Below are 19,204 nucleotides of genomic sequence, written 5' to 3'. Positions count from 1 at the left end.
CAATCATGCCTGAGGGTTAGGTTCAGCCTCCCAACTGCATTTTTCATGCCATCCCAGCTGTGCAATATCTGGCATGGGAGGGCTACCCTCCTCTCACCCTTGGCTACCTGAAAAAATTCCTAACTGGCAGGATCTTGTGTTAATGGTGTATCTGGTACGGGAACTGGGGCAAAAGCCTGAGGCCAGGCTGGGGTAAAGATGGGATGGGGACATATCCATGAGGATCGCTGCAGCTGAGGTATAAAAGCCTCTAGCCATGTGTAAACGATAGGCTCATTTCTTAACTGAAGCCAGCTGCTGGGGCAAACAGCCAATGGAGCAATGAAGTTTTTAATCAAAAACAGTTTTAAGAGGTCATCTTTGTGTTAGATGCCTAAATTCACAGCAGGATACCTAACCAAGCAGCTTGGTTTCCAGAGATAGTTGAAGACCTTCCACTAGCACAGCTGGGTAAGAATCTCCTCTGCAAAGGATGAGTCTTTCCAGCCTTCCTAGATACACAGTGTGCCTAGATACCTGCTTTCTAGGTGCACCTTTCTCCCCTTCTCTACGTTTCCAAGTGCTCGCTTCTTCCAGATAGGGCACAGGGCTCAGACTGCTATGGAGGCACCGTGGCTTCACAGGGCTGTTTTGACATAATGGGACTGCCATGGCTGTAGGCTTGGTAGGACTGAGGGACTTTCCCCTGTGGGCTCCTTGTGGCTTCCCTTCTTGCTAATGTGCACACTCGTTCCCGAAGGTGGCTGAAGCCATGGAGATCATGCTGATAGCTGTTGTGTCCCCTCTCATCCGATGTGAGTGGCAGCTTCAAGACTGGCAGGTGGCCTTAGTGACAACGGTGAGTGATTTGTGTTCCCCTCACACAGGTTATCCACCATGTGGTCCTTGTCAGTGGCACCGCCATGGGCTTTGTAAAGTACATTTCCCAGTGGACCAAATAAATTTGTAGGGCCTCCTCTCAGGGACAAGAACAGTACCACAACTGTCAAAAACCAGAAAGTGAGCTGGCATGAGCACACATCCATGCCCAGAGCTGTAATGCCAAAACCAAGCCCCCACTTCTATATTCTTATTTTGAAGTCGTTGCCATCCAACCCCCAGCTTTGAGGGTTGAAGCAGTGAGTGACTACATGGAGGAAGTCAACCCCTGAAAGCCACCTTGCTCATGGCTCTGAGCACTGCAGTTCATCCTGCTGCTCGGAAAGCATTCAGCTCCCCCACAGTTCAAAGAGCAGAGCTGCCCAGTGCTGCCGGGAGTGGGCCCTCCACAGCTGTGTTTCAATTCCCCTTAGATGGTGTTTTTTGGCTACATGGTCTTCAGCGTAGCACTCGGGCTCCTGGCCGACAGGTATGGCCGCTGGAAGGTAAGTGGGCACCGGGGGCTGCATGTCCTTTTCCTGAGCCCCACAGGAGCCGTGCACCCGGCTGAGGCCGCGGTTTGATGACCCTAATTTTTCCCCTTTTGCAGATTCTGCTGCTCTCATTCCTCTGGGCAGCCTATTTCTCCCTGCTGACCTCGTTTGCCCCATCCTACATCTGGTTCCTGTTCCTGCGGGCTATGGTAGGAGGTGGCGTGTCGGGCCACGCGCAAGGGTAAGGCCGTGCCTCAGGCCTCGTGGCACGGGCAGTGGCAAGCCAGCCTTCACGGGGAGGTTAGCGGAGGCACCCACGGACCTAAGGGGGCTGAGTTCCCGGGTTTACAGCAAGAAAGGCCCTTCAGCTCGTTTTGGCTGACCCTGGCGGAGCGTCCGGTTTCCCTTGTGCTGAGCCTGATAAGCCGTGGCTGCACTGTGACCTGGAGGAGACGGCGGGGAAGGGGCCTCCATGGGGGCTGGAAGCGGAAAGGGGAGCAAGCGCCTTAAAACAAAATGCTGCTCTGGAATTTCATTGAATCCCGGTCGATCAACCTAAATTGCAGTTCCCAAAGACTCCCCAGCCCTGGAACAGAGTGGGCAGCTGGTTTACGTTAAGCCGGTGACAGAGGGATTATTAAGCACATATATTATAAAAACGATTAGACAGGTAACAGATGAACAAAGGCTGCTTCCTCGTAAAAAAGTCACAACAATTCTGCTTAAGTAGCAAATTCTTCTTGAACTGATGTAAAATGTTCCCACTTAAATGAAACTTTTTGCCCTGTTGGGGCAGAAAGGGGGACGTGGAGGGGGAGAGGAGAAATTCACAATATTAACAACAACTTCACTAGGAGCCTGGCAAAATATATTATTTCTGTCAACTCTCGCAGGGAAACAAATGCAACATTTCAGCATCTTCCATGGTTCCTTGAAGCCTGGTTGTTGCCCACACAGGAAAGCCCAAAACCGGTCGCATTGACCCAAGAGCCCTTTGCTGAAGCGAAGGACGGGAGGGAGATGGGTGCTGTTGGGAGGAGAAGGCACCGTGCGCCCGACTTGTGCATCCGCTGAACTCCCAGGCCTGCCTCCCTTGCAGGAGGGCCCCCAGTCCCTGGCCACAGAAGCTGCTAATGAGCAGGGGAAATTGCACATTTTATAAGACACTTCAATAGCTGAGATGAGATAGAAAGAGCCAATGTGGGTTTCTCCCCCCTCTCTCTCTTTCCAGCCAAGGAAGCACAATTCACACCTGTGAGCTTGAGAGATGCCAGTGCCAGGCCCTCCCCCAAGGACTATCCAACCATTTGATAAAAAGTGGAATGGACTGTTTTCTTTATATAATGAAAAAAAGATTCACTAAAAATTGTCCACTTCTGCAAACATACTCTGGGCCTGTGCTGACACCTCAATCACCCCACAGGACCTTCCCACAGGTTTCCTGGTGCCCAGACTGCAGTGTTTACCTGCCTGTATCCTACAGCCGTGGCCTGGAGAGGATTCATGCTTTGCATCTCCCTTGCATGTCATTCGGTGCCTGCCTGAGTAGAAGGCATATTAGGCAGGGATCCCCCGTCTCTGGTGCTCAGTGGTAGAAAAGAGATGGTATTCTGTCTACGGGCAGCAACGTCCAGCACTGACTGAGCTGAACTGCTACTTGATTAGTATAGAAATTCTCATTGTTGCTGTATTTCTGCATTTTTTTTTCCCTTTTTCGCTAGGCTTATCATAAAAGCCGAATTTTTGCCCACCAAATACCGAGGATACATGTTGCCCTTATCTCAGGTAAGAGTGAGCACGTTACTGTTTCTTCTAGCTCTGAGTCCCAGGAGATTTGTCCCACTGCTGTTTGGAAGCCGGGTCTCCAGCACATCAGCCTTTCTCCCAGAATACTCACACTTGTCTGGGTCCGAGCGAGTGCCTGCTGCCTCCTGTGCCCTGGCGCGTGGCATCTGCGTTATTAAAGATGTACACAGGCAGGTGCCTACAGAACAGAGGCAATATCTTCTCAAACAATTGGATGCTCCAAACATTGCACAGAGACTTTGAGTGACGCTGACACCCAGCCTCTTGGTTGCCCTATCGATAACCATGCTGCCTGCTCTAATGGGGCCAGTGCCAATGGCTTTCCGGCAAGCCCTGGGGCTAGCAGCACCACTGGCCCCCTCCGGGCCTGGGCTCATCCTCCTCTCTTTGGACTTATTTAGCAACAATCTATTCATAAGGTGATTCCCAGATGAGGTCCTAATCTGCGCCTGTCCCTGTTCAGGGATAGCACAGGGCTTTGCGTAGGATAGGGCTAGCATAGATGATAGTCCCAAATTCGGCCTGAGACGTGCTGGGAGGATTGTGCCCGCTTGCTGGGCAAAGACCACAGCAAGTGTGACGGGTTGTTGCTTACTCCAGATTTCTGCAATGGGCACTTGCTGCATGTGCAAATGATCTGCAGAGGCCTCGTAGAGCACACGAATTCATCTGACTGTTGAATCAAAAGTGTTTGTATATGGTCTTGGTGGCAGGGATAATTTGCTTTTCATTACTGCCTGTTTGATCCCAGGGCTTCATTACCAAAGTGTCATCAGAAACACAGAGGTTTATAAAAAAGAACAATCTTGTATTTCTCCCCAGAAATTTGTTATTTCTGCCCACAGATTACTCATGAACTTGCTGTGGCTTCTATGTATTTGTTTGTGTTTTGTGTTGGCTGAGCTCCCTTGGGTGGTCCCCTGGAAAGGGATGCATCTCCTAATGGCAACAAGTGAACTTCAGGGAGGAATGTACTTGCAGATCGAGGGCCAGATTCTCCATTGGTATAACTTGGCATTGAGTCTACTGGAGACCTACCAACTTCCAGCAGTGGAAATCTGGCCCGTTTTTGCCTTCGGTGCTTGTAAATATGCTGCTTCCCTGCAGAGATCTAGACAAGAGGAAAATTCATGGGCATGAGCATTAGCAGAGAAGCAACTGGAAGGACAAAAGAAGTGGCTTTAAGTACAATGGTAGCCACAGCAAGTTATCTGTTTTCATCTGGAGCTAATTAAGACTATCTTCAGCCATCCCTCCCCAAATCCTTGTCTTTCTTTCCTGCTTTCCTTCAACCCAAGCTCAGCTTCTCAGACAGCTGTGGGATGGCTCGGTTTGAACCGCAGCGCTCCCCAGCACAGATCCCCACCTATCCATGGAACAAGACCAGAAGGGAAGAAAATAAACAAATTGTTGCCACGTGTTCATGTTTTAACCTCTTCCTTTCCCTTGGAAAGGTGTTTTGGTTGGCAGGATCCTTGTTGATCATTGGCCTGGCATCGGTGGTGAACCCAACCATTGGCTGGCGGTGGCTGATCAGAACTGCCTCCATCCCCGGCATCCTTCTCATCCTGGTGTTCAAGGTAGGAAGAGCTCCTCTCCCCACTCCCCACCACACCACCACTGACCTGGCACCTCCCCAGGCACCAAGAGGTATCGCCCTCCACCTCCCACAAGCCTGGGGCTGTCCTTGTGTCCTCCTTTCACCACAGCAGCCCTCTCACCCAGGGGGCTTGGGAAGGTCCTGATGGCCTGGGGGGGATGCAGACCAGCTGCTGAGGAGATGTCACCCTGCAGGAGATGGCTTGGCTTTGCTTTGCTGCCCTGCTGTAGCCCTCCAGCACCCCAGGCTCCAGTGTCCAGGCTGCCAGAGGTACCCAGGGACCATGGTGATGGGCCAGGCATCAAGAGGAAGACAGGCTAGGAAGGGTATGCAAAAAATCACAAGTAATATCTTCAGTCTAGTGCTGGCCACAGCGCACCCTCTTCAGTCTTTACATTTGCTAGGGCTGAGGAAAGAAGCCTCAGTAAAGTGTTCACAGAGCAAATGAGTGTCAGGGTCAACCGTGGCCTCCCCAGGTTTACTCATGCTTCAGAAATATCAGCCTTGGACATGAGGACCATCTTATTTGTGGGGAGTGATTTGGAAAATCCCTACTTACAGTGCTCGTGGGCACTGCAGTGCTAAGCTGTGGCCAGTGCAAGCCATGCAGATGTGAAAGCCCTTTCTGCAGCTGAACAAATGTACAATTCTATCAATCATCTGGGGTGCTACCTGGGCAGTCAAATGCAAGGTCGCTGCGAATGTCCACTCATGTAACTAATTTAGACATTTGGTTTCCCTGATTATTTTTGCCAGAAAAAAATGGGTAGCAAAAGTTTTTAGTCCAGAAGAAAAAAAGACACAGTCAGCATCCATACCTTTAAAAAAGGAGTCTTTAATTCATATGTCAGTGATACAGATGTAATTGTTTCTAATTTAATAGAGTCATCATTTAATAAAAAGGTATTTTATTTTGGAAAGAGCACCAGGTGTGGGTGAATGTTGCAAATGCTAGTGATGAGTGCGTTTGTTCCTAAATTTCATCTATGTCTTTCTTTTTTTTAATGGCTTTGTTGAGTATTCCGAGACTTTTGCTTAAGTAAGTGACACGTGCCTCATCCCGTTTTAGAATTTCAATTAATTAAGGGTTGTTTTTGTCAAACCTTTGTCTTTGGCTTCCACCTCTCACGAGTGCTTGCCACAGACAGCTCAGTAGCAGACCCCTGTCAGCTGGACCAAGAAATGGGTTTGTTGGGCAAGGTGGAACATGGGGTATGGGGAGCTGGGACACACAGGGGTGCCCCAGGGCATGGCTAGGGAGGAAAACAGGCAAAAGGCTGCTCAGGCAGGGCCCTGTGCTAACCTGGCTGGGCTCCTGGGCATGACGGGAAGCTGTGAGTAGGGTTGCGTGGACAGAGAGGTGCAGAAAGGCTTTCTGACACTGCTCCGCTTTCAGTTCATCCCAGAGTCAGCACGGTACAACATCTCCACGGGAAACGTGGCTGCTGCCCTGGCCACGCTGCGGAGGATAGCCAAGATGAACGGGGCAGCGATGCCCGAGGGGGTGCTGAGGGAGCCCGCCAAGGTAAGCTGTGCCCATGGCACTGCCTGGCCCCTCTGTCCCAGGCAGGGCTGCTGGCATCTGGGGTTCGGAGAGGGAGCAGGACCACCAAGCATGTCTTGCTCTGCCTCTCTCCCCCTCCTCACCTGGTTTCCTTCCAAAAAACTATTGAATGCGACGATGAAGATGTTATTTTTCTTTTGGAGAGACAGTAATCTTGGCCCTCAAAATGGAACTGTTCTCTGCTTTTTTTCGCATTCTTTGTGTTTGCTCAGAAAAATATTGTGCTGAGAAGAGATTTGCTTCCTTTACCACAAAAAGGACTCCCGGCAGAGCACGTTCTTCCTTATTGCCCATCCATCCCCCAGGGATGTCCCCTGTGCTGTGAGACCTGGGAGCTGCCCCTCTGGGTCCCACCACTCCCAGAGGCTTCTCCCAGCCCTTGGCTGGACTTGTCCGCTGGGTCCCAGCACCCCAGGTCCCTGAGTGTGGAGCCACGGACCAGCAGAAGAGGGTCAAAGCAGAAGAGGCCATTTCACATCTACTACCATTTCCCCCTGTAAGCAGCTGAGCAGCTCAGGAGTTGATCATTACTGGACTGAAATGCCCAAAAGTATGTGTGGGTGTTGCAGGCAGGGCCGGAGAGGAGCTAGGGGCCAGGGCCCCCCCAGGCTGCTCCCCATTACCCCCAGTCCAGACACTGCTGACTGCAGGGTGGGAGGACTTATTCAGGTGGCTCCTTTGACCCCCAAGAGAGGAAGACTGGATAAATCTATTGTCCAGGGCCTCAAAATTATTATCCAGCTCTTTTAAGTCCCTTTCCTGGACCTCTTTAGTGCTTATTCAATCCCACAGGCACCAAGCATTGTCCTTAGCAATTCATGCAAGATGGTGCTATTGTATTGGAATTAATTAGGATTAAAGCTTCCCTGTAGTTTAATTGAATTTATGTAATGGACCCGCATTGGCTGTGGGAAGGGTTTTTGTTAGTTGTGCACCATCTCAGGCTTAACCAATGATGAGGAAAATAAAAATAAAGGCAACCCAAACCGTTCCTGTGGACTCATCTCCCCTCGGTGGTGGGATGCTGGGGCAGCTGCTGGCTCTTGGGGAGCAGCAGGGCAGGCAGGGCCCCCCAGTGCCTGTCTGTCTTTCTGCTCACTGGTATTTCAGGCCTCCCGGCAAGACATATGTGGTCACAAACTTGCTCCACAGGCAGAGCAGCGGACGCTGGGCCCCTCTCCACTGCACGTGGGGCAACGGCAGCTGCCAGCAGCCCCGGGAGTGCTGGGCCCCCAGCAGCAACTAGGCCCCCCCTCTGGCACCATGATGGTCATGCTGGGGCCAGACTGCTGGGAGCTGGGGGAGGTTCTGTGAGGGTTGGGAGTGCTCAGGGTATTCTCTTCTCCTCCCCTCCATCATTTGCAGCGCATCCTCCTGTGGGCATCCTTTGGGAAGAGGGGTTTTCCTCTCCAGAGGGCTGATGGGGTGCTGTGTTGCACCATCAGTCTGTCTGTGTCATCGGCAGCCTGGGGCGAGGGCAGGGGGGCCTGGGGTGCCAGCTGCTGCTGCAGAACACTCACCCCCTATAAAAGATGCCTTTTTAAAAACTTCTATTTCTATCAAATGATTTGCAGGAAAGGAGAGGAAGATTCAAGGACCTCATCCACCCCAAATACCTCAGAACCACTTTGCAGATATGGATCATATGGTAAAAAAAGTTGTTTTTTTTTTCTCTTGCCTATCAGCTCATTCTCTCAGTTGAATGTGTGCAGGGAGCAGAAGTCTCCCGTTGACTCTGCCATTACAAGGCACCACTTCTGCCTCAGGAGGTGGCTGCAGATCCTTGGCAGCTGGAGGGGCAGTATGTGGGCATGGGTCACCACAGGCTTGTCCTGATCTCATACCATGCCTCAGACACCCTGTGTCAGTCGGTATTAACAGAGGCAGAAAAAGGTTGGACATCCAGGATGGTGCAGGCTGCCATGAGTCCTTCCTCAGGACAGGGCGGCTCAGGGGAGGTGGGGTGGAAGCCAGGTGAGAGCCACAGGAGAAAGCCCATGCCTGCCTGCAGCGTGCACCAGCGATGTGCCCGTGGCTCCGCTTCCCTTCTTGCTGTAAACTTGTTCTTCCCAAGAGGAGGAGACTTGCCCCACCTTTGCAGGCCAGCCAATGTATCAGTGAAATAGGGCTCCAACAGAAATTCATTAACAGTTACCAGTGCCACTGGCCGGAGAAAATTAAGATTGAAGAGAGACGTGTTTCATATGCAATGTCCCCGGTAGCTGTATGCAAGGGTAATATATGTTTCATTGACTTTGCTGTCTGGAATGGAAATTTATAAATAATGTGGCTGTGGGAAGTCATTGACCCAAAATGTTGCTAAGTCAGGCCTTGAAATTTTTATATTTTTTTTCCCCTTAACTTGTATAAGAAGTCTTATGAAATATCTTTCTTTTTGTTTTTTTAACTCTCTTTTCTCTCCTAGTCCTCCCAGGAGTCACTGGCGTGTTCTTGGGTTTGCATTCCCGCCTTGCCCCCCCCATGCCCCAAGCATCCCCTGCCTCCCCAGGCAGCTCGTTTCCTAGCCCAGATTCTGCTGCTCGTTTCTGAAACTGCCAGGGGGATAAAAAAGTGAAAATTACTTCTCAGCCTGCTTATGATTAGGCATAAACTGAATTACTTGATAATGACACAGTCAGGCTGCCATTACCAATGCTGTGTTCTTGACAGCCAGCCAGGGTGCGATGTGAGCCTCTCCAGGCAGTTAATGAAAACTCTTTTTGAAAATCCCTGGGCAGAAAGGATAAGGACTAAAAAAAAAAAAACAAACCTGAACAGTTGCTTCATGTGAGCTGCAAGCATCAGGGCTTGATGTTGAGATGCCCTGGTCCCCTGGCAAGGGGTGGTTTGGAAATGTCTTCACTTACAGCCCTGTGTGAGGAAAGGGACCAAAGGGACACGCTCTCCCCAGCATGACTGCAGCAGGTCACCTGCTGCAGAGCAAGAAACAGCACTAAGGGGCAAGCAAAAAGACAAACTGGGGTGGGGGTCCCTTGAGGAAGAGTGGTGCATGGACATAGGTGGTAGCAGTGTGCCGTGGGTGGGGTGACCAGTGACCAGGACCTGGGTAACCACCAGGTCACTGCTAGGCTCAGTCTAAGGGTCTCCATCACACAGAGCTGGTGCATGCAGCTGAGGTCCCAGAGCACCCAAAACCTGCTGTGTTTCAGTTTCCTCACCTTCCCTGTCATTGCTGCCACTCACTGGAGCATTTCCCCCCACAGGCTTGGCATAGCTTTTGCTTATTATGGTGTCATCTTGGCCAGTGCTGAGTTACTGGAGCGGGACCTCGTCTGTGGCTCCGCGGCACCACCAGTGCAGGACTCTGGCGATGACTCCGAGGAGAGCCACAGCCCCTGCCACTGCCGCTTGTTTGGGCCTGCTGCCTACCAGTCCATGATCATCAGCACAGTCGGAGAGATCGCACGTAACCTCTTCTCCCCTCCCTACCCTGCCATTCCCTTCTTACAGCCAGCCAATACTCAATGCAAAGCTTTTAGCTGTGCATGCACTTAGTGATGTGCCAGGGGCCGAAATGTCCTCAGCATTGCTGGCAACTGCGAGGCACAGGCTCTTCAAGTGAAGGTCTGGGACACAGGCCATGAGCTGGTGGCAAGGGGCAAGGGAGGGCATTGCTCCCCAGGTGAATAATTCAGCTTCTGATGACAGCACGGGTCCTTCCAACAGCAGAGCCAAAGACCTCCTTTGCAGTTAGTATGTACTGACAGCCTCGGTTAAACTCCAGGGGAAATTGCTCCTAACTTACCAGAACTGAGCCTGGCTTCCCAAATTCCCAGACGTGTAGTTTTTGGAAAGTCATAAATAAGCAAGCATTGCAAATAGTCAGATTGATGTAATTGAATGCATCACACAAGTGCCCTACGTTCCAAGAGATGGTGGCCTCAGGAGCAAGTCCTGTGCTGAGTGCTGCAGTAAAGGACAGCTAAGTGCCTAGGAAATCCACAGCAAACCAAAATGCTTCCTGGTGTAGCCTGCCTGGGAGCACTGGGGGATGGCAGGACAGCCCAAAGGCACCCACATGGCACCCTTGAAAGAACTTGGCACTGTGTGTGGGTCTAGTATTGCAACACTCCTGGGAGGTGAACGTTTTGCCTGCTTCATGTCTCAGCAACTGAGCTACAAAGCGACCAGGTGTTCGACCCTGCAGGTGCAGCCAGGCTGGGACCAGTCCAGTGATGCACTCAGGTGCCTGCTTGGCTCCCGGCTCATGGGGGACTCAACAGGGCACACTCTGGGCCCCGGTGTTTAGCTGGGCTGTGGCCAGAGGGAGCAAAACCACCCAGGCCTGTGGTGCTCACCCAGCAGGTACCTTCCTTGCATGGCTGAGGACAGGCATTGGTGTCCTGCCTTCATACAGCAGGGCAATTTCAGAGAAGGACAGGCTCCATCCTCTGAGGGGAAGGACAAACAAAAAAGGGTCACGGGGGCAAATTACAGGGTCTGGGTACAGGAAGAGGGTTTGTGCATTTTATAGAGCATTTGGTAGGCGCTAGGGATGCAGAGAGGTATTTCTGAGGCACACTGCGTAAGGTCTATCAAGCCAGACAATCGTTGCAGTTAGGTCATCTAACATTTTAAGTTTTCCTTTTTATCTCCAGTAAATCCTTTGAACATTCTCAGCATCAATTTCCTCGGAAGACGACTGAGCCTCTGTATCACTATGGGATGTACGGCCCTGTTCTTTCTTCTCCTTAATATCTGCACCTCGAGGTAGCCTGGATCAGCACGTGGGTCTTGTTGAGGGGTGTGCAATGCTGAGGGCAGAGGGCAGTACCTATGGTAGTCTCAGGTCACCAGTCAGGCTAGTAATTCTTGTACATCTGAAAAACCCTCTGACTGGCTCCCTCTTCTTCCTGGGAAAGCTGCAGCGGGAGATACTGTGGTGCAGCGGTGTGCAGAGGCGCCCACTTGTATTACTGAGACCACATGGCTTCTCCTAAGCATACAACAAGCTGCTTTCTAGCACAGTCTAGAAAATTAAAAATTACGTGAACAATCTCCACCAGAAAGAAGTCATATTTTTCATCTGCTTTTTTTCCCTTTCTTTCTTTTTTGGCAATGCTATGTATGTCCCCTCTAACTTGTAAAGTCAGACACTTGAAGAGGAGCTCAAGGCATCAAGAGAAAGGCTGCCATGAGTGCTGTAATTATCAGGTTGATTTGTGAGGATGTGTAAGACACATCCCTCTCAAGCTGGCAGAGCTTAATGGTTACTGAAAATCAGGATGGCTTCAAGTTGAAGTTTCCTTTAAACTGTCCAGTAGCCTGACGGCTGCTCGCCAGCAGAGTACACCCCTGCTGCCTGCCCTGAGGGCCACTGGCCCCGGAGGCTGAAATACTTGGGAGCTGGAGTGGGAGGATGCAAATACGCGTTAAGCTAAATAAGCCCCTGTCAGGAAGCTTACAATCATTCAGGAAGGCATTGGCCTCTGTACTGCTATTATTATTTTCAGTTTTCCCTGAAAACTGAGCCTGGCCATCATATTTGCTTGCCTCAGTTTTATAGAGGAACGGAAAGTGAGGGCTAGGCTGGAAGTCAGACTTGACTGTAACGCTGAAGGCACCAGCTGAGCCACTACGGTCCTGTTCAGATCATTCCCTCCAGCTTCTAACACTGGCCTAAAGGAAACCTAACATGCAGTAGCTCATTACCAAACATGCCTTGCCAATGCACTAAAAGATTACACTTGTCAACAACCACCTTTTCCTTATGCTTTTCCCTTGTAAAAGCCTTAGCACAGTGAATATATTAGGCTGTGTCTCTGATGATCACTGTTCAGTGACACTAACTTTGCTCCACACGGCTTTCTTTCTAGCACAGGCCTGACTGGGTTTCTCTTCATGCTGCGTGCCTTGGTTTCGGCAAACTTCAACACTATCTACATTTACACAGCAGAGGTGGGTCCTTCTGAAAGTACGTTAAGCTGCTCTGGGGCATGAAAACCCATTTGCTTATACCCAGCAATGCTGCCATATTTATTGACTAGTTAGTTAGAGTCATCTTTCTTGAACTAAGTGTCTCTGGCTTCCTTGCCACACTGTTTTTGTATGCGAGATCAGAGAAGAAATCACGTAACTCGTTGGATATGATGAGAGCAGACAGAAAAGGAATGCCCTACTGAGCCAGCTGTTGGTCAGCTACTACAGAACATTATTTTTGAGGATGATGTGTACTACCATCTTCCAAAACCCACAATCTTTCCCCTCACCACCTGCAAAGTTAGAAAATAGGCTAGTCCTGAAAGGAACCTTTTCCAGCACTTAAGGGACTGATGTAGTAGTATGAGGTAGTATATGAGGTTATATAAATGATTTTTTTCACTTAATGGAAATTACTGTGTTCTGTCTGCAAATAGTTTTAATCCTTCAGAGAGCTTGCCCTTCATACAACTTTAGAGCATTGAGTTCTGTGAGTTAAGTATGCATTGTTAGGGTTTTTTGTTGTTCTTTTTTAAACAATTGTATGAAGTTAAATGTATTGCCTTGCAGATTGAGTAAAGTGATAAAAAGCAAACAGAAGTAGCTCCCTGTGTTGGCCTGATACTTCTTTTAATAGTACACTGTATTATTTAAGCATGCACCAGGCTTGAATAAATACCAACGTTTTCATAGTCCTGAATCAGATGCTGTTATGTAAAGACCATTGCTGTAACGGCCATATCATAAACCAATACTACTCACAATTTAATCAATGACCAAAACCAAACTTGGAAATCCCCTTTCCAGCCACATGCCTGGACTCTTCTTGAATTACCTTACCTCTGTTGGCTTGGCCCAGTAAAGTATTTAAACAAAGGCTTACATGAGTATACTTGCTAAAAATCGACTAACAGGACTTAACTAAAGTTAAGGAAAACACATGCTTAAGTGTTGTATTGGCACAGGTGTTTGGGAGATGTGAAAAAGAAAATACACAAAGCACAGTCTTCTAAGCCTGGAGGTTTCTTACTGGGATCTGTTTTTCTTTTTCCTCCTACACAAAAGTGCTGTTGATACAAATAAATAGGCAGTCTTGAAGGCTGCAGACAATATCCTTTCTTCCTGCTTTCCAGATACAGGGCCTGGCAATATAAATTGAATTCTTCCTTTAGCACCCAGCCTATCCTCTGTGACTTTGATATGAGCTACCCAGCACAGCTGGGAGAAGGGGGCAGGGGCAGCAGGGAGCAAACAGCAGGGGACTCACATCCAGCTTTGATTGACCTACCCTAAAACTTTAATTGGGGCAAAAATTGGCAGATTTGTAATGGCACAAGAAAGACCCAAAGGAACCTTTCTTTCTTTTCATATCTTATCCTACTAGCTGCCCTTGATAATGTAATGTGTCTCTCTGAAAAAAATTTGGGGGGGGGGGGGATAAGGACACATATCATAGATCGTTATTGCGCTAATCTGATTTCTTTCTGGCCTGCTTTAGGTTTATCCCACCACAATGCGAGCCCTGGGGATGGGAACAAGTGGGTCATTGTGCCGTGTTGGAGCTATGGTGGCCCCATTTATATCACAAGTAAGAGCACACTTGATAATGTTGGTAAACATTGTGCCAATCATTGCTATCAAAGAGATGCCTCTGAAGTTCACAAAAAAAAAAGAAAAAAAAATTATATATTCAATTCCCTCCCCCCAACTCATTAGTTCTTTATCTGATGTTTATACAGAGTACTTATGTGGTCTTTGCCAGATGCAGATCTACAAAAATCTCTTCCCAGAGCCTAGCTTGCTCGTATTCGTTGCTTTCTGAAAGCTCTTAGATTCAGAAGACATTGTTTTCTACTGTTGACACTCTCAGGTGTTTGTGACCCATTGTCCACTCTTTAATTACTAATTAACTGCCCCTGAGCTGATGTTTGAACTGTTCATTTACCTGCAGGTCCTTATGAGTGCTTCGTTCATTGGGGCCCTGTGTCTTTTCTCATCTGTGTGCGTCGTGTGTGCAATCTCTGCGTTCACACTGCCCATCGAGACCAAGGGCAGGGCACTGCAGGTTTGTATTACCGCTCCAGGAGCTCCTGTGTATCTAAATGCTGTTTAGAAACGAGTAGATTATGATTCAGCCAGAATCCAAACCGAACTCTCCTGAGGGTTCAGAAGCCAAAATAAGGCCCGACAGGCAAGCACAGGAACATGCTGTTGCAGCAGCTTAAAGCACTGTCACCCCAGTTGCCTAAAGCTCATTTCTCATAAAAGAGCCAACCAGAAGGCCTGCCCTAACCCCAGCTCCCTCATGCCAGTGTGTTAGCTTCAGCTACTGCAAGCCCCTCTTTGCTAGTATCTCCAGTCCTGACTTGAAGTTGCTGCTTCGCAGGCACATATCCTGTTCCGCCTGTGCTGTAGGGAGAGAGGACAGCAGATTTAAGTAATACCTTAAACTACTAAAGCCATTTCTTCATCAAATTCAAGTCAAAAGCCCCAACTGCATCAGTCCGTTAGCTAAGCCCTTGTGGCTAGTGTTTCCCATAAAGCAATCGGCCAAAACACTAAGCACAAAGATTAAGGGGGAAAATCTAAATTCAGACAGCCTCCCATGCACAAGTCGCAGTAGTTTAATCACAGGAGGTGCGAGCAGTTGTGAGTCTAGTCAATTCAGCTACACCAGCATGGAAATTTTCACGCCATGCATGCAGCATGTCCACATCACACTGCATGTTACTCTGCAGTCTTACTTGTATAAACCAGAAGACCATGGGCTATATAATGCACATTCTTTAGCAGCCTAGAGCAAGACAGATGTTTGATCAAACTGTTTTATGTGGGCTTCAGAACCAGACTTTAAAAAACCCATATATACAAACACACACATATTACATATATACACACACACACACTTAACACAACTTCACTGGGTCACATCTTCTAAGGTTTCCCTAAGGTGCATGGGACACTTAACCTTAGGGTTTTCAGAAAAGCAACATATTAATCATGGCCTGCTTCTTTAAATGGTTGTCTTTTACAAATGCTTGTCTTTTATGTTTTTATGCCATTTAAAATATCTACATATTTTGTAAAAGACTGGGGAAAAAAAATAATCAAAGTTTAAGTAAGGAAGTGGACAAAGTGGGTGAAATTCAACCCCACACACAGAGGCCAGAGCGCCACTTAGGCCTTCAAATGGTTGGATTTACAATAATTACTAAGCAAAACACTTCATTAAAACTGTGTTGGAGCTAAAAGGAAAACTTTGATTCAGCTACAGTTGGATTAACTTTGGCTAACAGTGGTCGAGATAAATGGGAGTGTAATGATTCCTTAATGGGATCCCCCCTTTTCCTGGGGACTTAATAGCATTATTATCCTCCTTGCTACAAACGAGTTATAAGCTCCAGCTGCTGGCCTTTACATGCACAAGTCCAAAGGACGGAAAAATAAAAATCTGCAGAACTAGTTGTGTCCTCAGAGAAGCTACCATTACATCTTAAATTCAACTTGCTAACTCTTATCTTGTGGTCATTTCAGAGATTACATTTGTGTATGTAGTCATTCAGGGATTGCTGAATCACGACTGTTGAACATATTGTCCAAGGGCTTCACAGTCATCCAATCCATACAAGAATTTAAATACATGATGTAAAAGCTCTTTTAACATGGCAATATCTAGTCCTAAGGCTCCAGGCAATAGATGTGTTCCTTAAAACTAGGTTTAAATGAACCAACTAAACAAAAAATATGTAAGTAACTTCTTGTGAAATCTAGACAAAGACATTTAAAAAGTGTATCTACTCTTGTTTCAGTTTGTTAGGACAGCATCAGTCCACTCTCAAAGCAGTCATGGGGATTGCCTACCAGAGGCGAGACCTTTTGGACATATCCAAATGCATATTATTTTCCCCTGTATCCATTTCTGTTGGTTTTCATGTGCATTTTATTAATTCTATGGTTTTTTTTTTCTTTCCCTTTTTTAGCAAGTAAAATGAAAGCGAGTGTTTGATGTTGGATTGGGTAGGAAAGAAAAAATAAACCTTTGGAATCTGTCATTTCCTGTGAGCTGCATTTGATGTTGATTGCCTCTCCATACCATTTCCATTATTAAAAATTGCAACTGAACAGTGTAAGAGCTATGATTTGTATAGACAAATGGCAAATTTCTCAAGGACGTTCCCTTTCTTATGATTCAATAAATAGATGCTTTCTACCTGTCCCGTGAAGTGAGATGAAGACTCTTTACTACTAGTGCTATTAGTAGTGACATTCCACACACACACAAAAAAAAAAAAACCCACCCCAAAAAACCAAACACTAGCCACCATTCAGTGGATTGAGGCAAAGGGGGGAAAATACACAAAGTAGATACTGTCTTGGCCATAGCAGCTTGAAAGAATACAGTACTTTCCTTTAAAAACAAAATAGCATTCCTCAACTATTTGTGCATATACCATCTGCATTAAAGTAGTTAAATTTAACATCTCAAACCTCACTGCAGTGACAATTTCTGAAGATTCTTAGGGTGACATTCAAGACTACAAAATGAAAGTTGAGTCAGTCTTCCAGTGGATTATTTAAACAGAGACATTTTCAAACAGCTTACAGCAGACAGATAAGTAACTGGACTGCAGGAGTACATCTACGCTCCTCTCCCCGGTATTTTCCACTGGGAGAACTTGAGTGTGAAGCTGTATAGGTGTCTAACTTCACCTCTAAATGCACTAAGCCTCCTAATAAATCTGTGCTTGCAACTCACGGTCCAGAGAAACACACACCACCTTCCTCTGGAAGCACTGTTAAACTGGGTGACAGGGTATCTAGGACTTCTAGGCATTGCTAGATCTTTCAGACTTGAAATGTTGCAATGGCAGTGCCTCTTATTTCTTAAGTCTGTGCTACTGCAGTGTGCACTGATCACACCTGTTTTATTAGAATGGTCTCCCTCACCGTCCTGTTCTGCTCCTTCACCTCTCCTCCTTTTTTTCTGCTACTCTGGGATGGTAAACTCTCACTACAAGCAACTCTCCTCAGGTAATAACAACTTTCCACAAAAAAACCAAAACCAAAACAACCAACCAAACAAAAAAACCACCCCAAAGCAAAACAAAACAGAAGGAAAAAGGGAAAATAAATGGTTACTCTGGGCAGCTTAAAAATCAACCACATGACCATGGCATTTTAAAAGCTATGTCAAAGGCCTACTGCAAACACAACTGAGTGTTCTTTCGAAGTGTCCACTACATTTAAGTGTGCAGTGCCACTCTACGACAAAGGCAGGTGGGTAGTATCTCACTTGGTGAGAGGCAAAAAAAAGGCCTTTTTCTGAACGCCTATGTACACAGCAGGGAGGCACAAGCAGCACTTGCATCTAGTCTCTTCAATGATCTATCCACAGCACCACATCAGTGCTACATAGCAAGTCAAAAGCAGGCTTGTGTACACTCGGATGTCTTCACCACTCCATCTGCAAAATTCTGGCACAATCAGAGCTCAATTAATCCAAAAGACTGCCTGCTGTCCCGAAAACTCAGTTTTCATTTAAGATGACATAAATGAAGAGTATAAACCAATAGCTGGAGCAACCATAGACAAGTACTTCTTTAACTCTGCAATCTCTGACGGCAGAAACAACCATCCATATTGTCGTCAGTGCTTCTGGAAAGTAGACAGAACAAAAAAAGGTAATTTATCCTCACCGTCTGGTGATTTTAACAGGGACAGATGAAGGGTTGAAGAGCAGTACCTTTCATTTTTCTCTGCCTCTTCAAACTTGTGTACTTCCAAGTGAGTAACGATGCTGGTTGCATTCTGACAACAACATATTTAGAAATTTGGAAAAACAACAAGAGCTTGTGGACAGAAAGGATGCTTTTTTCCCCTCTCTAAACATACATAAAGACTGACTGATAGCTGCAAGCAAACATTTTTCCCCTCAAGACTTTGCCATCGACTCCATTAAACAGAGGTACATCAAACTTGAGACACCGGTTACACAAAACAGTACAGGAATACTACTCACCACTGCTGGTGGTGAGAAAAATGGCGCGAAACAAAGCATTCTGTCCTTTACTTCCTCCATTAAAAACTCTCAAACAAATTCCTTTTTTTTTTTAAAGTTATTTTTAATACACTCTCCCTTACATTTTAAAATAACCAATAACTTCTCTGGGGGCAACTACACTTTCATGGTACCAGTCAGTATTGCAGGACGATAATATTACACCATCTGTTTTCATGGCTTGTGTTAAATACAGTACAAAGAAATCAAATTATGGCCAGCCACATGCCTTTGGTAAAATTAAAAGTCTGGTGAGATCACATTTTCTTCAAACTCAGAAAGCCACATGTTGAACCCATGTAATGTTTTAAAGTTCAATTCTATACAAACTTCTTTTCTTCCTCAAAGTAAAGTTAAACAGCTGTCACCCCACGCAAATGGCAATTTCTGTGCTGCTCCAGAAGTACGATGAAAGTCTGGAACTTCAGAGAAGCTCTCCACATGCCTTGATCTCCATTAGATTCGTGTTTCAGACAAGGGGTAGAAAGTCTAGTAAATATCCACAAACCTACAAGTCAAAGCAGTCATGATTTTTCCCCTTTTCACAATTAACAGTGATAAGTATTCTTAGTATTTAAAAAACGTTCCATAGTAACACATGGCTCATTTAAGCAACTGACGGTCTTCTCCTTTGAGGCGTTTTTTCCGGGGCTGTACAAAGTCATCATCCGAGTCATCAGTAAGTTCTGGATTATCTTTTTCACTCTGGCAGTTGGGTTGTACAGGGAACTTTCTCTCGGGATAAAGGTTCCTTAGAAGTTCTTCAAAGTACGCTTCAAGTTTCATGCCGGCATCAGCCACTTCTGAATCAGGCTGTTGGGTGAATTAACAACATCAATGCATCACGAAATAGCTTTATACTTAGATCACATCAGGTCTTTTAG

At 47.0% G+C, this 19,204-nt stretch overlaps 2 protein-coding genes across 2 annotated transcripts in view; one reads left to right on the top strand and one right to left on the bottom strand.

Annotated features, from left to right (window-relative positions):
- Positions 1–417: 417 nt before the first annotated feature.
- SVOPL (SVOP like) lies at positions 418–16,254 on the top strand. Its single transcript, XM_050899434.1, has 14 exons — positions 418–450; positions 740–838; positions 1,293–1,364; positions 1,469–1,593; positions 3,074–3,137; positions 4,613–4,738; positions 6,155–6,283; positions 7,897–7,970; positions 9,547–9,749; positions 10,942–11,053; positions 12,160–12,241; positions 13,761–13,850; positions 14,214–14,327; positions 16,243–16,254. The coding sequence occupies exons 2-14, from the start codon at positions 752–754 to the stop codon at positions 16,252–16,254; spliced, it is 1,290 nt and encodes a 429-aa protein (XP_050755391.1). The 5' UTR covers positions 418–450; positions 740–751.
- Positions 16,255–18,376: 2,122 nt separating this feature from the next.
- TRIM24 (tripartite motif containing 24) overlaps positions 18,377–19,204 on the bottom strand; it is a 62,318-nt gene continuing 61,490 nt past the window's right edge. The window contains exon 19 of the mRNA XM_050905758.1: positions 18,377–19,133. Coding sequence (XP_050761715.1) covers positions 18,924–19,133 — 210 coding nt within the window. The 3' untranslated portion in view covers positions 18,377–18,923. The remainder of the gene's footprint in view (positions 19,134–19,204) is intronic.

The sequence above is a fragment of the Gymnogyps californianus genome, chromosome 1, assembly GCF_018139145.2.
Source record: "Gymnogyps californianus isolate 813 chromosome 1, ASM1813914v2, whole genome shotgun sequence".
NCBI lineage: Eukaryota > Metazoa > Chordata > Aves > Accipitriformes > Cathartidae > Gymnogyps > Gymnogyps californianus.
The sequence above is the reverse complement of the archived record's forward strand: the minus strand, read 5'-3'. Positions and strand labels throughout refer to the sequence as shown.

Bases quoted from the DNA above. Each gene is read 5' to 3' on its own strand.
- SVOPL (XM_050899434.1), top strand. From the start codon at position 752: ATGGAGATCATGCTGATAGCTGTTGTGTCCCCTCTCATCCGATGTGAG. The intron at 839-1,292 runs GTGAGTGATTTG...AATTCCCCTTAG, and splicing joins AGGTGGCCTTAGTGACAACG to ATGGTGTTTTTTGGCTACAT. The intron at 4,739-6,154 runs GTAGGAAGAGCT...CTCCGCTTTCAG, and splicing joins TTCTCATCCTGGTGTTCAAG to TTCATCCCAGAGTCAGCACG.